Here is a 17,610-nt window from a genome sequence, read left to right as displayed (position 1 = left end):
CAGCATACTTGGAAAGTCTCTTATGCACGGAGCAGACACCTCCAGATGTCTCCATCAGCGACGTTATTTATAAGTGGACCAAACAGCTTGTTGGGCTAATCGCTCCTGGAGGGTTTTAACTCCACTGAGAAAGCCTGAGCAGGGCCCAACTGTTCCAGAGCATTAGCTACCACTCCTCCCCTTGATTTACACCCCTCGTAAAATTTTATGGCCAGATTAGAATGAACTTCACTTGCACCGTGGTTTTATTAAAGATTTTTTTATGCGGAATAAAAGCTAAAATCAATGCTGTAACTAATTAGAGCTTTAACAGGGAAAGGAAAGTACCTCGAAAGAGGGGGACCCAGAAAGCACCAAAGGGTGTTCCTCTGGAGAGCCTGCTTCAGACACCTGAGCCTGGAATCTGTTAGGAGAGCAACAATAAAAAAGCCACAGTTTAGGGAAGAGTAATTTCGGATGGAAATGTGACTTTTTATGGTAAACAAGAGTGAGCGTGAGGGAGTCGGGGTTCCAGTAAATGGGAGAAGGGAGTGCTTGGTTATCAGTCACTTTGTCTGGAATGTCTTTGAGTTATTTGACTGCTGAGCACGTTCTTATGGAGGGAAAAGTCTACTTTTGAAATAATTAGTTCCTTTGTAGAGATAATTTGGCCATATAGTGCATTTTTTTGATAAATTACAGAGCTCCCTGGGCTACACTTTGCCTCACCAACTGTAAAGCTACAAACATAAATCCAGTAGAAAAAAGACTTTTTTTCCTTCCTTTCTTTCTGCCAGTGAAATATAATGTCACTGAAAATGGCCTTTATATCTATACTATGAACACATGAAAAATTGCAGAAAGGAAGGAGAATAAATAAGTGTAGTAAAATATTTACCATTCTAGACATCAGTAGCCAAGGGCAGATTGATGGGAAATGCTTAGTTGGGGCTGACAGCCTTTAAATGACCTCTTTCCAAGGGCCTGAGTCTTGAAATTCCACATGCATGGGAGCTCCAGTGGGACGTGCAGGGATTTTGCCGTGTCAGGCGCTGGCCCATTGACAGCAGCAGGAATTACAGGTGTTCAGTTCCTCCCAGACGTGCTGGAAAGCAGCTCATCCCAAGGAGGCTCCAGCTGCCTCCCTTCATGCTGGATGAGAGCAGATCACATGCTACATTTCACTTCTGGCCAGGACTTACCTCCATTTATTGCTTTTTTTATGCTCCAAATTAATGCTTTCGGGCTGCAGAAGCACTTCCCGAGATGGATTTTTCCACCGAGAAAGGAGCCACAAGAGAAGGACCACTTCATATGGTCAAAGCGTGGGGCTTGGTAGATTTATTTTAAATTAAATAAGTTATTCCATGTGTCCTGGACACAAGCTCTCTATAAAGTAATTTGAAATCCAGGGAGAAAACCCCCGACAGTCCATTTTTTCAGTCCTCTGAGCTGAAATACCGACCCAGTAGTTCATCACCTGGCAAATAAACCTGCCAGCTCCAAACTTTATTAATCATTTTCTGTACCCTGCTTGAACTTTTCCAAACTGAACTCAGGGGTGCTCTTATTCTCCATCCAGTGGTACCAAAAGAAACAAGGAAAGAGGACAAAAGGAGGGCGATGAAGGCTACGTCATCCTCCTCTGCCTCCTCCACTGCAGGAACATGAACTTCAGAGTCCAAAATTTGGGGGAAAAACCCACCCTTTTCCCCCATAGCATCCCCAGTTTGTAGCCCAGTTTCTTCAAGCAGAAAACAGCCACACCAATACCTTTCTTGCTGGCATGCTTTTTTAATTTTTGGCCTGGACAGGGAACTTTTTTTACAGCAATTTCTCAAACTATCCTTCCAGAGTATTAATTAGCATTTTTTTTTGTTATCTACATTCTCTGACACCTTCAAAGACTTTGCTTGATGATGTGCCTGTATTCCTCCTTTTAAATGTTAATGTTTTAGTCTTCAAGAAATAAAAGAAAGGGAAAGAGATGACAAGAACTCCACAGAAAAAAAGGAACAGATGTTCCTGAGATCATAGCAAAACAAGCCACATACTTAGTAGGACCAAACCGTGATGTATAACATGGTTATTTTTCTAACCTTTCTAAAATTACCTATTTGACTGATTTCTTATGTGTAAAAAGAGGCATAAGGCCTTCCCTCCTGTCAAAGTACCATTGTCTCAAGTAATTTAGAAGCTCCCTGTTTCGGCTCATGGAGACCACGAGTGCACAGACAGATTTAAGACATCTTTGAGTCTGTGCAAGACCTGCAAGAATGTGGTTCTTAATACCACTGTAACTAGAGAAGTGTTTATAGAAGTCCAGCTAAAATCCAAAGCTCTCAGTCAAGGACTACCCAAAAAGAAATGCAACTGTAAGTCAGCTTGGCACGGACAGAGATGCTTTGGGGTGGAAGGAGGGGCACAAGTGTTGTGGTCCAGCTCACAGGCAGAACAGAACAGAGACAAGGTTATAAATCAGGGAGTGGGAATCTCTCCACCCCACTGCACAACTGCTGGAGACACTGATAAAATCAGCCTGTTTAATCATATCAGGCTGTTTCTTACATCACCTCACTTGTCCAGTGATGCATCCCAAGCTGGAACATGCAGTCCCTGCCATGGTATATGCAGGTGGAATAATTTCATATTCATGCACCTATTCTGCATAAAATGCTGTTGCAGCAATAAGTGTAGGAACTATTAGAAAGGAAAAAGTGTTCTTTTACTTCTAATAAAATCTCCTCCAGTGTCAACCTAAACAGAGATTATATATATATATATATGTATATATATATATATATATATATATATATGCACCCAGATTTCACCATTTTCTTAAATGGAGTGGCATTATAACTTAAATGGCATTATAAGGCATCTTTCCTTAATATCTCCTCTCACGATCTTCCACCTAACTATTTTTTTGACATGTTTTAAGTATGTTTAGTTTTCAGTACTTAATGGTAAGATGCATCTGGGTAGGGAATACACTGCAGGCTACCTTGGGCCAGCAGCTCTCAGTGACTAACGTGGGTGCTGGGATTATTAGGGCATCTACAATGAATGATGAGAAATTCAGATCACTTTCTAAATTGGACTCCCAGACCCTGGCTTCCCTTCAGACAAGAGGAAAACGTGTCTGTACCACTTATTTCATTGACCATTAATGCTATTCCTAGAGGACACCTCATTTAGATGTGCTTTCTCCTGCTTCTTCCACTTCATCTCTTATACAAGACTATCAAATCAACGGAGTTTCCTGCAGTAGCTTTTCCCCATGTTTTAATGACTGCAACAACAAGAGAATTTGGAAAGATACAGCTTTTATTTCAAAAACAAACCTGAAAGAACAGAAGAGGTGCTAAGTTGGGTCAGAGATCCCCATAGCCCGGGGTCCTGGGCTTTATGGTGGGGAGCAGCTGCAGTTTAGGAACAACACTGAGGGACAGAGCGTGGGGTGATCCCTCCCAGAGCACTCCTCCTGCAATCAGCTGCTCAGAGCTCTCCTTTAAACTGCCTCCAGACCACCATGGTTAGCAACCACTAAGAGCTGCACTAATAAAAATATATCTCATTTCTCTCCAAATCCTTTTATACCCCCGACGGCCACAGCATCCGGTGACGAGTTCCACACTCCAAACAGTGCGTTTTGCAGAGAATAATACTTTTTTGGAAAGCTGCTGCTTGCTAACATTGCTGGGACAAGCTTGTAGATGATCATGAGGGAGAGGCATCAGCGGCAGGGTGAGGTCCTTAAGTTTTGGGACCAAGCTGCAAATTCGGAACCAGCTGGGCGGCCTCGTCCCTGTAAGAAGAGCAGCAACGCTGAGTTGGCGTCTCGTGGCAAAGAGGAAGAACCAGACACCTACCCTTTCATTTCTAACATGGTTTTGATTTGGGAGCAGATATGAGACGGGAACTTTGTCAGCATTGCCAAATTAAGCCTTCCTGGGGCGGATTCAGAAACATCCAGGACTGTCTGGGCTTGCAGAACGTGCCCTGTTAGGGTTTTATCAGAGACTTTCTGTGCTGGGTCATTTCCTCCCCCTGTGCACGTTTGGACAGTGAGCAAAGGGAGAGGAGCAGGTACCTGGCAGCAACTTCACATTCTAGCTCAACCAGGGGGTGTTTGGCAGTTCAGTGGCCTGTTTTACGTGCTTTACGTGCTTCTGGTTTTCAGAAGCAGCTGAGCTCTCAATCTCCTGAAAGCCATCTATGGCCTTTCCTCTGACAGCCAAGGATTCGTGTTTATTTTAAAAAGCAAAATAAATGTAAACAACAAAATTTGCCTTTTTTTTTTTCATGAGAGAAAAGACTCCATAGGGAAAAAGACTCCAGGAAAAGACTGTGACAATCATGGGACAGAATAAGGCAGTGTCCAAAATGGATCATCCAACTCATAAACCTGTATGGACACCTATATAAGATCCTACACAAACCTTTATAACAAACAACTGAACAAGTGCCCATGGTTTGGTTTCAAGTACACAGTGCTTGCACAATCATTCCTTCTATAAAATATGGAGTGTTTATCAACTTAATAAACATATTAAGCACTAAAGGAATGATATTTTGTTATATCAGATAAAAAATCTGTGCATTTATGCTTCAAATATGGAGCCACATAGGTCAATATAGGAGAATGGGAGTTCTTTGCCTCTTCTTGCTTGTCATTATTTTACCTGTAATAAAATTCAACCAAGCCCCAGCCTTGTGTTGACCCATCCAGTTGGAAATCTGCAATGCACTCGTGGAAAACGCCACTTCCCACCAGGCCATTGAACACCATGGGGCAGGTCTGCTTATCCAGCACTGCAGAAACAGCAAAGTCCTTGCCACCTTGGATAAGAGCAAAAAGGGAAGAATGTCTTCAACCTTCAGCGGTATTTTATCTCAAAAAATCCCAATGTCTATTATTTTTGTGTACTGTTTTTTCTTAAAGAGTAATTGTTCTTCTGCCGCTTTGTAAATTAAGTAAAACCTTTGATCAACCATATTTCCAGCTGAATCCACCTCATAACATATGTGTTGACATCCAAAATTGAAAATCACATAACTGATGTGGACTAGCACAAGTAACAGTCAGCACAAAGAATCTGTAACTCTCCCTCTGGTTCAGATGCCTGGAATCCTGATCCTGCAGTGGGCACACAGTTCTACCCATGACACACCACAGATATAACTTAACTTTAGCACAGGAATGCCCATGGCAGGAGGTTGAAAGTGGATGATCTTTAAGGTCCCTTCCAATCCAAACCATTCCATGGGTTTATGATTCTAAGTAAATTTTTTAAGGTGCAAGATGATGCATTCAGCTCTCAAATTCATCCCCAGGATCACACGGAATTTCACTTTCCTCCACTAAGTTAACTTCACCCCAAAAAGCTGGACCACATTTATCTTACCAGCAGTAAAACTGACTCCATATTCATCCTTGATAACACCATCCTCAGCTATCTCAGCCAGAGAGGCGTTGGACCACTCAATGCCAGCCTTCCTCCCATCAGGGAAAAACACATAACCTACAGTGAGGCTGAGGGGGAGAGAAGTGGAGCAGATTTAAAGTTCAACCAAAACTCAAATGCACCAGCACAAAGGCTGAGAGAATTGGGATTTTTCAGCCTGGAGAACAGAAGGCTCCAGGGAGACCTTGGAGACCCTTCCAGTGCCTAAAGGGGCTCCAAGAGAGCTGGAGAGGGACTGTGGACAAGGGCCTGGAGGGACAGGACAAGAGGGAATGGCTTCCCACTGCCAGAGGGCAGGGTTAGATGGGATATTGGGAAGAAATTCTGCCCTGGGAGTGTGGTGAGGCCCTGGCACAGGTTGCCCAGAGAAGCTGTGGCTGCCCCAACCCTGGAAGTGTCCAAGGCCAGGTTGGATGGGGTTTGGAGCAATCTTGGTCCCAAGGGCAATGAACACTGGTCTTTAATCTTCTGGATGCACAGAGCACCAGTCAGCAAGGTGGGGCTCCCTATGGAATGCCCCACTACAGTTGGACACACCTTCTTAAACACCTGGAAAGTGCTCAGTTGGTGCCTCTAAATTATCTTGACACTCACACAGGCAGCTGCATCAGCCCAACAGTAATTGAGTGGAAAGGAAGCAAAGGAAGGTAAAAGCTGTCCTTGTGACTAACTGCAAATGAAAAACTGGGTGAAGGGAGTAGGAAGGAAGAGGATATGGATGGAAATTGGGCTATACAGGTTCAAAGCAAGGATGTGCCTATAGATGTCCTGCAGAGCAGCTTTGATCACCATTAAGACATAAACTTCCTTGGCTACTTACTTAGTTGTGGTAGCTGGAATGTTAATAACTGTTAAATGTGCTGCAGTCCCATCCTGCAAGAGAGAAAAAAAGGAGAAGCAGTCAAATTTCTGCAGACTCATTTCTGTGGGTTATTCACTGGTTTGACCAAGAAGACATTGGATATAACTCAGGTTATGCAATGTGCTATGACTTCATACTTTAAATCCTCTTCCTCTCAGTACATCTTCCATAAATGTCTGGCTGCAAATGAGAGTACAAGAACATAAATCAAAAACATTAAGGATAAATTGAGGACATTAAGGACAACATGAAGTCCACAGCAAGTGGACATAAGAGGGGGGGAAACAACACCTGCAAAGATGTACAAAACTGATGGGCCCCTGTTTGACCAGACACCTCTTCTAACATATATTCTGTGCCCAAGACCAGCATACAGGAAAAATGTTAAATAAGAAGGAGCTAGAATCTCGTGTTCTTATTAATTTCTTCTCTGCCTTTCAGTCTGGATCCCTTCATGCTCCACTTGGGCTGCTCTGAGGCAAATTTAAGCCTACTCTGTGATGCTATAAATGCACAGACACTTGGGGTATGAGGACTACAAACTTCAAACAGCAGTAAACTTCTTAGCAAAGTCAGATGGCTTTTAATTAGGAGTAGAACAGCCACAGTTATTTGAGTCCTGAATAGCTATGACAAAAAGGGAGAGGTTGCTACCTGATTATACACATTGTGGTGCCATAGCACAGGTTTATTAAAAGGTACACAGGCACATGTTAAATCACAGCAGCTGCTGGATCTGCACATAGGTGGGATTTTCCAAGCTGTGCTTTTGTGTCAGCCAGCACATATCTGGGAAAAGAACTTTTATTCTGAATTCAGTCTTAACTCCTGTAAAGCTGCCTATAATGAGAGTTTAGAATTCTTTATGCCTGAGCTGGCAGAGGAAATGCCTTTTCAGGAGCATCTGGTGGGGTTGGCTGGCAGCTTGCAGGGCCAGCCCTCAGCAGTTCCCCGGGGCTGTGCTGTCCCAGCAGCCCTGACTCTCCTCCAGCCACAAGGGCAAAGAGAGAATTAGAGCTCAGCACAGGCCAAAATATTTCCTGAGTGCTGTCACGAAGGCTTAGGGTGCTTCAAACACCTCAGGCTCCCAATTAGTGTGAATCAGCACTGCAGTGACTCCACTGAGTGCTGGGTACTTGCAGCAGCTGAGAATCTCTCCTGTAAAGCTGCCCATTTAATTTTTCTTTAAAAAACCCCAAACCAAACAGCTACAAGTCACCAAAACAACTCTTGGTTCAACAGTGTTGTAAAATCTCAGCTTTTACACACACAGCTCTGCTTTTGAGAGCTGCTCCCAACACTGGTATGTGCTGATGATGGCACTGGTGAGCACTTCTGATTGCACACTGTGGATGCTCCCAACACCTTATTTCTGGATATTAAATATAGCTGACAAGCTCAGAAACAATTTCCTGGTCAAGTAGCACATTGTTAATATGTTAATACTTACTTCAAAGTGTGCCAAAATCATGACATAACGGTAAATCTCAGCCCAGTTCCTGATACCTGCAAAAAAGAACAAAATCACCCAATCTAAAGTTCACCATTGCTGGAAAATGTGAACTAACAGTACTTGACTTGTCATTAACTTTGGATAAAGAAATAGCCAGTGATTGATAAGCTTGTAAGCATATGCATGTCCCCAAAATAGTTAATGGTATTTCCTCTGAAATGTCTTAACTTCACACCCAGCCATGGAACTGGTTATTTTTAAAGGCAATCTTTAGTCCCAGTGCCCTGGCAGTACCAGCTATAGTGAAGGCATTCCCAAGAGTGGGAATTCTTTCTGGTGCTGTTACCATAAGAGTGGCTCCGAACCCCTTTGAGGGAAAGTTCAATTTTCTCACGATTTTCTATTTCAATTTCTCCCACAGACTGGCCCCACTGCTCGTGTCGGAAATGTTGTTCCTTTTGTCTGGAAAAAAGAAAAGAGAGAACCAGCATGGGCAACATCATCAAGTCTCCTCAAGAAGCCTGAGTATTAATCTGATGGATTTATATCCCACAATGAAGGAGATTTCAGAGCATCTGGACCATGGCTATGCCAGATTTAATAGACTATAAAAACTGCTGGGCTGCCAAACATTTGCTGCTTAGAAATCAGCAGGTATCACCAAAGACCACACACTACTGCTATACAGATTTTCTCTTCTATTTAGACAACACACTCATATTTTCTTCTCATTTTTTCAGTTTTCCAAAGCTTGTATAGTAATTAAAACACCCAATTCTGCTCTTCTTTCATATGATTATATTCGATCCTTTGCTTAATTATACCTGGATCATTGACTTTGGAAGCTGCCTAAATCAATGAAAAAAAGACACAATAAGAAATATTTCTAAAGGTTAAGGTTTTATAGACCAAAACTGTTTGGACAGGTATGTTCATCCACTTATTAGGAAGACCCTGTCTCTGTGCAGGACCCTCCTTAGAACCTGCCAGGTCTGGTGTGGTGCTGAAACCAGGAGACACCTGACAGGAGCCATGTCCTTGATTAGAGCACTTCAAATGAAACCCACCTTCTAAAATCAAATATGACACATGATAAAAACTGAGGAGATCTGTAGAAAAATTACTATTAACCCCAGAAGACATCAATGTTGCCTCTCACTTTTTGACCCTCTGGAAGAACTGGATGGTCCAGGGTTCCTGGGCAAAAGCTCGTGCAAATGTGCTGGGGTGACTGTCAACATTAAAGTTAAAAACTTCTGTGAAGTTCTCCCAACTAGGAAAAGAGGGGAAAAAGTAAAAGACATTATTAGCTTTCAGCTCAAACCATGCCAAGTTGTGCACTTGCTACTCTGACAGTGGCAATCTTAATATTTTATTGGAAAATGCTGATTTCTGCCATTTTAAAAGAACCATGAACCCATTGTACATCCCAAAGCAAAGGTGAAACACTTACTGCAAAGAGAATTTAACTGGTACAAGATCACCTTCCTCTTCACTCCACTGCTGTCTGTAGGGTCCTTTCCTGTAAGGAAAAGCACCATAATTTTATATCACTCCTGAACAAACAACAAAATGTTTCTTATATGTTTGGAAATGGATGGAATATACTACTGTGTGCTAAGGTAGAATGGTAATATATAGTATTACCAGATATATTTTCATTCCTTAAAAATCAATGTGTGTTAGTTACCAAGTGGCTTTTGGTTCGAGTTGGTTAAATATAATTCCAGACAGTGCCGAAAAAGCCTTGGTCTCAAGTGTAGATAAATGGAACTAGAGAGTGCTGCAATACCTGAGCAATCCATCAAAGCTTATTTTCCAGCACATTTGGGGCTCCAAGTATTCAATAGTGAGCCCTCCTCCACTCCAGATCTCTTCAGACTCATCAGGCACCATCATGTTGGGATGTTGTGGGTGCTAAAAAGAGGAAACATTTCAGGCAAACATGCTTAATTCAGTTGTGAGGCTGTAATGTGGGAGAATTCCTGCTCTGAGGGTCCTCTGTGGTTGAACTGGCCTTTCAGATCTATTGCTCTCTGGTAATCAGGTTATTAAAGAGGGAAAATTGCACCTAAAACACCTGAGATATAACACACTGTTGTTTCAGATAATACAAGTTGTGTGAAGGGAGGTCACTGCATGAGCTCAGCTCCTTACACTGTCAGGATTACAGCCAAGTCACGCAGAGCTTTGGGGCTAAATTTATTTTTAGTCTCAATTTGATGAAATTCTGAAGTGATTTAGTGCATGAAAGCTCCCCAAACTCTACATCTGCTCTTTGAAAAATATGCCTTGTTCCCTAAAGTTGCCACCTCTCTAAAAGACAGTTTATGCCTCTTGCTGCAGAGAAGGATCTAAGAAGGTCCAGAACTTGTCTGGCAGTTCTGAGGAACAAGGCCACAAAGTATCTTGTTATACTAAATATCACTAAAAAACCAAAATAATGTACATCAACATTCTCTTTTATTTTTCTATATTCTGCAAATGGGATTTCTCCTGCCTTTTCTGGTCTTGGCTACTTAGCAAAACAAATTTGTGAATAGAGGTAGTTGAGTGCAAAGGGATTTATGTCAGACCTTCTCTTCTTCACTGTGTAGTCACTATTAACAAAAAAAACAAAGCCACAGGTAAGATATAGGACTAATACAGTTTTCAGCAAGAATGAAGCAGATGTACATCTAATTCCCTAAAAACATTCTCTTCTCTTTCAAAGAGGCAATTTCACAATGGTTTTTATAGCATTCACTCACTAAAAAAGGGAAAAAAATCAACCATGGCCCTACAATGTAATTAATTAACCACGTGCTGTGCCTTATGGGAAAGACTGGAGGCTCTAATTCTTCCTGGGAGAATTACCAAGCTATTTTTAAAGAAAATATGCCGGGTTTTGCACATTATGGGAAAAAGGGAATGAGTGTCAGATCCTACTGGGAAAAAAAATGAGATATAATCATAACTCTGGCCAGTTCTACCACTGCCTTTAGACACATCACCGGTGTCTTACTGGTGGGATGTTAAGGGGGTGAAGACACAGAGAACATTAATTTTTGCTCGGGGTCCTACCAGGGGTTTGAGACAGGAGTTAAGCACTGCTCCTGGATGTCACCCCACAGCCACCACTTACTTCAAACTGCCCAATTCCCTCCACCCTCAGGAAGAGCCACATCTCACACATCCCCGCAGGACGTTTGGCAAGACGAGCGATCACAAAGGTCTTGTTGGTCTCTGCAAAACCAGTGAAGTACACGGAATCCAGAGCCTGGGGAAAGGGAAATGGATTTCAGTTCCTGCTGGAGGCGGGAAAGGGAGGGGAAAAGGCCAGTAATTCTTTTTTTTTTTTTCCATAGACTTCTTAAGAATCAAATTTTACTTTCGCTTTTATATTTCATAGGAGAAACCCCAGCAAACAGACAGAGTTTTGCAAACAGCAGTGCAACCTCAGTCATAAGACAGGACAGCTCAAAATTGACTCAGATCCACAACATTCAGACAATCTGGTGTGCAGTATTCACATCATTCATTGCCACAAAAGCATTTTTCCTTTCTTTTTTGCCCATCTCCTCATCAAAGCAAACATAGAATGAAGAGAGCAAGCAGATGAGAAGCAGTTTTAGAGAGGGGACATAATTATTGCATGATAGCCATGGACGAGGTGAAATATTATCCTGAATTAAGATGATTATTTTGTAACAAGAAGCTCCTTTGACCAAAATCCTTATAAAATGTGTCCTCACAAAGGGTGTTTGTCAGGATGAAATTCAGCCACGAAGATGCCATTTCCCCTTCTAGCTCCAAATTGTGTGTGGGACAACTTACATATAGGGGAAACAGAAGTAAAAAGGAAAAAGGATTAGAAAGAAATGTAGGAAAGTAACTAGGAAATGTTGGACTTCAACATAATTAGAGGTTGTGGGCTGGTGTAGGGCAAATTTTAAAATTCCTGGAACAGAAGTCCGCAAGTTCAAACTCTGATGTGTGTTTTCACATATTTGTAGAGAAGTCGCTCAAAGTAAAGTTCTTAAAGCTGGAATGTGGAAATTTAAATTTCTGTATGCATTTTGGGGTGTGGATTAAGTTCTCCTCCTAAAAAAGTAGCCCTTGTAAAATCCCTAAAAACACTAAAATCAGATTATTATGCATAGAGGTAAGGGGGGATTTGGAGGGCACAGAGTCTGGAAATACACACAGAAAAAGCCTGTAGTGTAAAAAATTCAGAGACACCATTCCTGGAAGCATTTTCCACATCTGTTTTTAGGCCCCTCTTGGAAGTATTACTCCAGTGTTCCTGCTTGGAAGAGCAGAGAGGAAAGCACAGACCCCTTGGCTCTATCTCAAACCACCCTGGATGTCAGTCTGATTTGGAAGATGGTATCACTCCTGCCCTATCAAATCTGAGAGACTGGTAAAACATTTCAAATGCTCCAAGCAGCAGTTTAATTAGCAGAAAGGAAAAGCTGAAGAAAACAGTTTCCTTTTTCTTAAAGGCCAAGCAGAAGCCTCAATGCACTCCAGGAAATGTTAGCCAGGAGTTGATTTTTCACAGAAATTACTCAGGATCCCAAATCTCAGCTGGCATTTGCAAGCTGAATCTTGATGAGGCAAAGAAAAGCGAGGGCAATCCTTTCTCATGAGCCTTTCTGCTTCCCCCTCTCACCAAATAACACAGCAAAGCCCACACAAATCTCCCTTTTAGGCACTGGGAGTATTTTGGCAGGGAGCTCCATGGACCCAGGCAAGGTACAGGTTGTAGATAAAGGGCTTTTTATTTATTAAGCAGACAAGTGCACCTGCAAAATTAGATTCAATTCACTGAATGTACTAAATTAAAATGCTTCTGTGTCCCATAGTGCATCTGCTTTTTCCCATGGACACCAACTGGACTGACTAGAGGTGATCCCTCTCCCTGCAAGGGTCAGTTAAGGTGACATCTCCCACCCTCCCTTGGATGTGTTGACTGGGGGGGAAAGGATGCGGGTCCCGAAGCTTCTGGGGTTGGGTTGGGTTGGGTTATGAAGGATGCCGGGAATGGGGGTACCTGAGGGATGAGAGGTGTCAGGGGTGGGATGCAGGGGATGCAGAGGGGTGCAGGTGGAGGTAGCCTGGGTCTAGGGAAGTATGGGTCCAAGGCAAAAGGGTGTTCTGGGGGAACTTGCGTTCCAGAGAATGGAGGTTCCAAGACGTGGGGAACATGGGGATGCTGGGGATGGGGTGCCAGGGCAGCAGGGGGATGCCAGGGCTGCAAGGACATAAGGATGCTAGGAATGGGAGAGGCAGAGGTGCCAGGGAGTGGGAATGGAGCGCCGCAGAAGGAGCTCCCGGGGAAGGGGGTCTCAGCATCGGGGGGTGCCAGGACACTCACGTGGGGGTCGGGGCGGAGCGGGCGCGGCCGGCGCGGCTCGGCGGTGCCTCCTGCGGCCGCCCGCTGCCTCCAGGCGCCGTGGCAGAGCAAGAGGCAGCCCAGGGCCCAGCGCTTCAGCGGGGACCAGGCGCCGGGGGCGGCCGCTCGCCGGGCCCCGAGCAGCGCCAGCAGCGCCGCGGCCACGAGCGCCAGGAGCGCCGGCAGCGCCGGCATCGCCGGGAGGCACCGGGAGCGGCGGCACCGGGAGCGGCGCGGGATGAGCAGCGGGGCGGGATGAGGAACGGTGCGGGACGAGCAGCGCTGATGGCTCCGGCTCCGACCCCGGCTCCGGCCGCCCCCAAACCCCGCCTCAACCGCGGCCGCTCAACGCCGTGTCCCGGGATGGCTCATTTCCGCGAGGGGCTTGTCCCGACCGCTGAGCTCATCCCGGGAAGTTGCATTTGCTCCTTTTATTTATTTATTTACTACGCACTCCAAGGGAAGTTCAGGCAGAGACGCGGCCGAGTTCCTAGGAAACTCTCCGGGATAAGTGCTCGGGTGCAGGTTTTGGGATCTCTTCCCCGAGGATGAAGGCTGTGGGTGTTCCCAGCTCTTTGATGTGTGTCGCTGAAGGAGAGTCAGTTTAAGATTAGATAGATGAAATAAGTTTTTTACGCAGAGGGTGGTAAAACACTGGCACTGGCTGCCCAGACAGAGGTGGTGATGCCCAATCCCTGCAAACATTCACGGCTGGCTTGGATGTGGCTCTGAGCAACCTGCTCGAGTTGAAGATGCCTGTGGCAGGGGGGAGTTGGACTAGGTGACCTTTAAAAGGACCCTTCCAGCTCAAACTACTCTGATTCTGTGATTTCTGATCTTGTTTTATTGGGCTCCCAGTGTAAGTGGGTTCTTCACTCTTGCTCCCACTGATGGCTCCTTCCAACAGGCAGGGAAAGAGCCCAGCAGCCCATTTCATCTAAGGCACCAAAAAACCCCCCTACCCACAGCAGGCATCCCTTCAGTGACTCTTGTAGGTATCATTTCTAGGAGCTATATTTTGGCTGACTGCACAAGAGTTGTTTGCACTCCTTTTGCATCTACCAAGCATTTAGTCTCATTTCCCTATACTAAAACAAACCCAGCCTCTCAGGAGAATTTGAAGTGCAGCTGATCTCACTGTAGAGAAAGCTGGCGCTCTCAGAACCCACACTTTCTTTGTTTCCTGAGTGTTTTGACTCCCTGTTAGCTCTACAGACTTCTCAGCAGACTCCCTGTTACTTGAAAAAGCATTTATTGTACATTTTTATGCCTTGTTTCAATTGTCCCCAGTTTGGTTTTATAACAACCTCTGCTGTGGTTTGTGTTTAATGGATCAGTGCTTATGGTTCTTTCGATTTTCTTCTCTGAATGTAACTTGTTTTTAACAACTTTCTGAGCTCTGCTGCTCCTTTTTGCCCTTTATCTAGTCTTTCCTGATACTGATGTGCACTTGGGCTGCCTTGGTGATCATGTTTACATCGTTTCTCCAAAAGCTTTTAGCATCTTAGGAGTTCCTTTTACCTTCTTAAAAGGTTTCCTCAGTTTTACACAGTTCCCCTTTTCTGAGACCAAGCACAACTGTTCTATATTTCTTTATTGCTGCCCATGGACCCCAGCAATTCAAAAGGAGAAGGGCAGAAGGAACAAGAGATTCAGACAATGATATTCAGAAATTAATTTCTGTAAATCACCATTGCTTCAGTTAATATCAAAAGGGTACATCTTAAAGTTAACCACATAGGGTAGGCAGAGAGCCAGAGAGATAATAAGGTTATTTTCTTACTTCAGACTGTGTTGTGGAGGGATTGAAAATGGTCTAAAAATAGGAGATGTGTCACAATGTTATCACCCTGCACCTGCAGCCCTGCAGATGTGGTTCAGTCCAGAGAAAGGCTGCAAAGGGAATGGATTATGAAAAACAGCTTTTCTTTTTAGCTAGAATTAGTTAGAATTTAAACACATTATTGACACAAAGCAGGATTCAATGGGGAAATATCTACACAAATGATAAACCTTTGGGACTTTACAAACATGCACATAATTAAACCCTCAGCATCTACAGTCCGCCTGAGATGGATAGGGCTACAACAAATGACAGATTCCTCTAAACTCATCCTTTTTTTCCCAGTGCGGCCCCCGAGCAGCTTTGCTGCCTTTTGCCAAACTGTTGGGAGTCCTCACACAAATCGTTTGAACTTCAGTATTTGCATTTCTGAGGGGAGGATAAATGGGGCGTGAATATTTCATATGTTCCTCTGATATGTGAAGCATTCCAAAACTCCCAGAGTCTATCCAACTCACGTGAAGGCATTGTGTGTGTCTCTATGGAATCTGGAACAGAGATAAGCTCCCTTCCTTCCTAAGAGGACAGGAAGCACGAAAACAATTTGTTTTGTGCAGCAGTTATGTTTCAACATTTCTTAGGTAATTTGTTTGAGGACCTGGAGTTATCTCTGGCAAACAATTTATCTTGGCAATACTGTTTGTGGTGGGAATGGGTTCCAAACCACCAAGACTTGAAGAAGAACCAAAGTCCTGACATGTCTGGGAGTGTTTTTAGCATGGCAATACCAATGCTGTGTGTCTTAGAACAAGTCTAAGAGCTGCTGCTCAGCTTAGCAAAAGCATGAGGAGGAAAATACTCAACTGGTTTGGTTTTGAGATTAGGAGGAAATGAGGAACCTGTGACTGATGCACAGTACTAAAACACAAAGAAAAAGCAAACTTAATGTAAGAATTTCTGGTCAGCATAAATTTGCTGCCTTGCTCCTGAGCATCTGCAATATTGACCATCAAACTTCTCATTGCACAGTGAACACTTTAAACGGCACTGCCTCTTTTAAATCCAGCAGCCTGGCACAGGAAATGGGTATGTTAGGATTATATTCCAGGAGAAAAAAACCCTTGTCACCCTCAGAAATCAAGGGCCTGCAAAATCAGATTAGCTCCTAGGTCCAAACTGCTTCTCAAGGTCTTTGCAGTGCAGTGAGCACTGACTGTACTTGCTGTGCAAAGCTGTCACGGCTCTCAAGAAGTGTTTGAGCAGAAATTAGAGCCAAGAGGGAAAAAAAAATGCATCATGGCCTGCATTTTCATCCAGGACATCCAGAAATAACAGCTGGACTCACATCTGTAGCGTGAGCCCCAGTTGTGCCTGTACTTCAGGAAAGCTCAGGTCTGGGAGAGAATTTCCTTGTTTCAGTTTGTATCTAAGTTATATGTCATTATATTGATGTTTCTTTAAAAAAATGCCAAATAACCACCTTGTCTATACACCATATCTCCCTGCATTGGCACCTGGAGGTACTGTTTGCCAGTGTCACACGGTGAGCATGACAAACACTCTTTAGGCTGCCCTGGGGCTGCAGAAACAAGCGCTGCACCACACAGTGGCCGCAGGCAGAACTTACACTGAGGAGTTCTTAAAACATCGGTTCCACCGAAATGGATTGCAAAACTTCCGCTGAATTAGCAGCTCTCACTGATGGAGCAGGTGTGGGAACTGCTGACAACAGGCACAGTCCTGCCATGGAGTCACAGAATTGTTTAGGTTGGAAAAGCCCTCTGAGATCATCAAGTCCAGCCGTTCTCCCAGCACTGCCAAGGCCACCACGTCCCCCAGTGCCACATCCACACGGCTTTTAAATCCCTCCACAACTGCCCCAGGGCAGCCTGTGCCAGGGCTCAGCAACCCTTTCAGTGAAGAAATTTTCCCAATATTCAACCTAAACGTGCCCTGGTGCAACTGGAGGCTGTTTCTTCTTGTCCTATCACTTGTTACTTAGGAGAAAAGACCAATCCCCACCTGGCTCCACCCTCCTGTCAGGGAATTGCACAGAGTGAGAAGGTCCCCTCTGAGCATCCTTTTCTCCAGGCTGAGCCCCCCCAGCTCCCTCAGCTGCTCCTGGTGCTCCAGACCCTTCCCCAGCTCCGTTCCCTTCCCTGGACACACTCCAGAACCTCAACAGTGTTGCTGATACTGCTAAAAAAAAAAGACAGCACAGTACCTAACTTTTTTTGTAACTCCTGGGTAATTGTAGTATTTCGGCCACTTTAATATAATATAATGTAATATAATGTAATATAATGCAATATAATGCAATGTAATGTAATATAATATAATATTCACTTTTATTCCTTGATAAATGACATATTAGTTACATTAAGGAAAACATAGAGGGAAAAGGAAGTTTTAGAGAAAGATCAGCTCTTATGATTTTGTGCCTATAGATGTTGACTTGTGTTTGAATAGCAGAGACATTGAGTGATTTCTGTTAGTATGTGAAACCCAACTGCTGGGAAACAGAAGGCTACACATAAACTCGAGTTTTTCTGAAGTCCTCAGTATATCAGCACAGAAGCAGAGACAAACACAGGCACATGAGCAGCTGGATTTTGTTGCACTTACCAGCACACACAAGCCCTTATGCACTGGCTGCCCGTGTCCCACTAGATGGTGGTCGTGCTACAA

The 17,610-nt window shown here is 44.0% G+C and overlaps 1 protein-coding gene across 1 annotated transcript; it reads right to left on the bottom strand.

Annotated features, from left to right (window-relative positions):
- Window positions 1-3,288: 3,288 nt before the first annotated feature.
- Window positions 3,289-13,487, bottom strand: LOC135422032 (uncharacterized). Its single transcript, XM_064670977.1, has 11 exons — window positions 13,122-13,487; window positions 10,887-11,021; window positions 9,555-9,679; window positions 9,216-9,284; window positions 8,922-9,035; window positions 8,109-8,224; window positions 7,760-7,815; window positions 6,268-6,320; window positions 5,388-5,515; window positions 4,665-4,821; window positions 3,289-3,787 (listed from the first exon to the last, which is right to left on the bottom strand). The coding sequence occupies exons 1-11, from the start codon at window positions 13,332-13,334 to the stop codon at window positions 3,736-3,738; spliced, it is 1,218 nt and encodes a 405-aa protein (XP_064527047.1). The 5' UTR covers window positions 13,335-13,487; the 3' UTR covers window positions 3,289-3,735.
- Between the last annotated feature and the right edge of the window lie 4,123 nt (window positions 13,488-17,610).

The sequence above is a fragment of the Pseudopipra pipra genome, chromosome 14, assembly GCF_036250125.1.
Source record: "Pseudopipra pipra isolate bDixPip1 chromosome 14, bDixPip1.hap1, whole genome shotgun sequence".
NCBI classification, from domain to species: domain Eukaryota; kingdom Metazoa; phylum Chordata; class Aves; order Passeriformes; family Pipridae; genus Pseudopipra; species Pseudopipra pipra.
This window is presented reverse-complemented; position numbering and strand designations above follow the sequence as displayed.

Bases quoted from the DNA above. Each gene is read 5' to 3' on its own strand.
- LOC135422032 (XM_064670977.1), bottom strand. From the start codon at position 13,334: ATGCCGGCGCTGCCGGCGCTCCTGGCGCTCGTGGCCGCGGCGCTGCTG. The intron at 9,285-9,554 runs GTATTGCAGCAC...TTTTCCTTACAG, and splicing joins AGCTTTGATGGATTGCTCAG to GAAAGGACCCTACAGACAGC. The intron at 9,036-9,215 runs GTAAGTGTTTCA...CTCTTTTCCTAG, and splicing joins CCAGTTAAATTCTCTTTGCA to TTGGGAGAACTTCACAGAAG.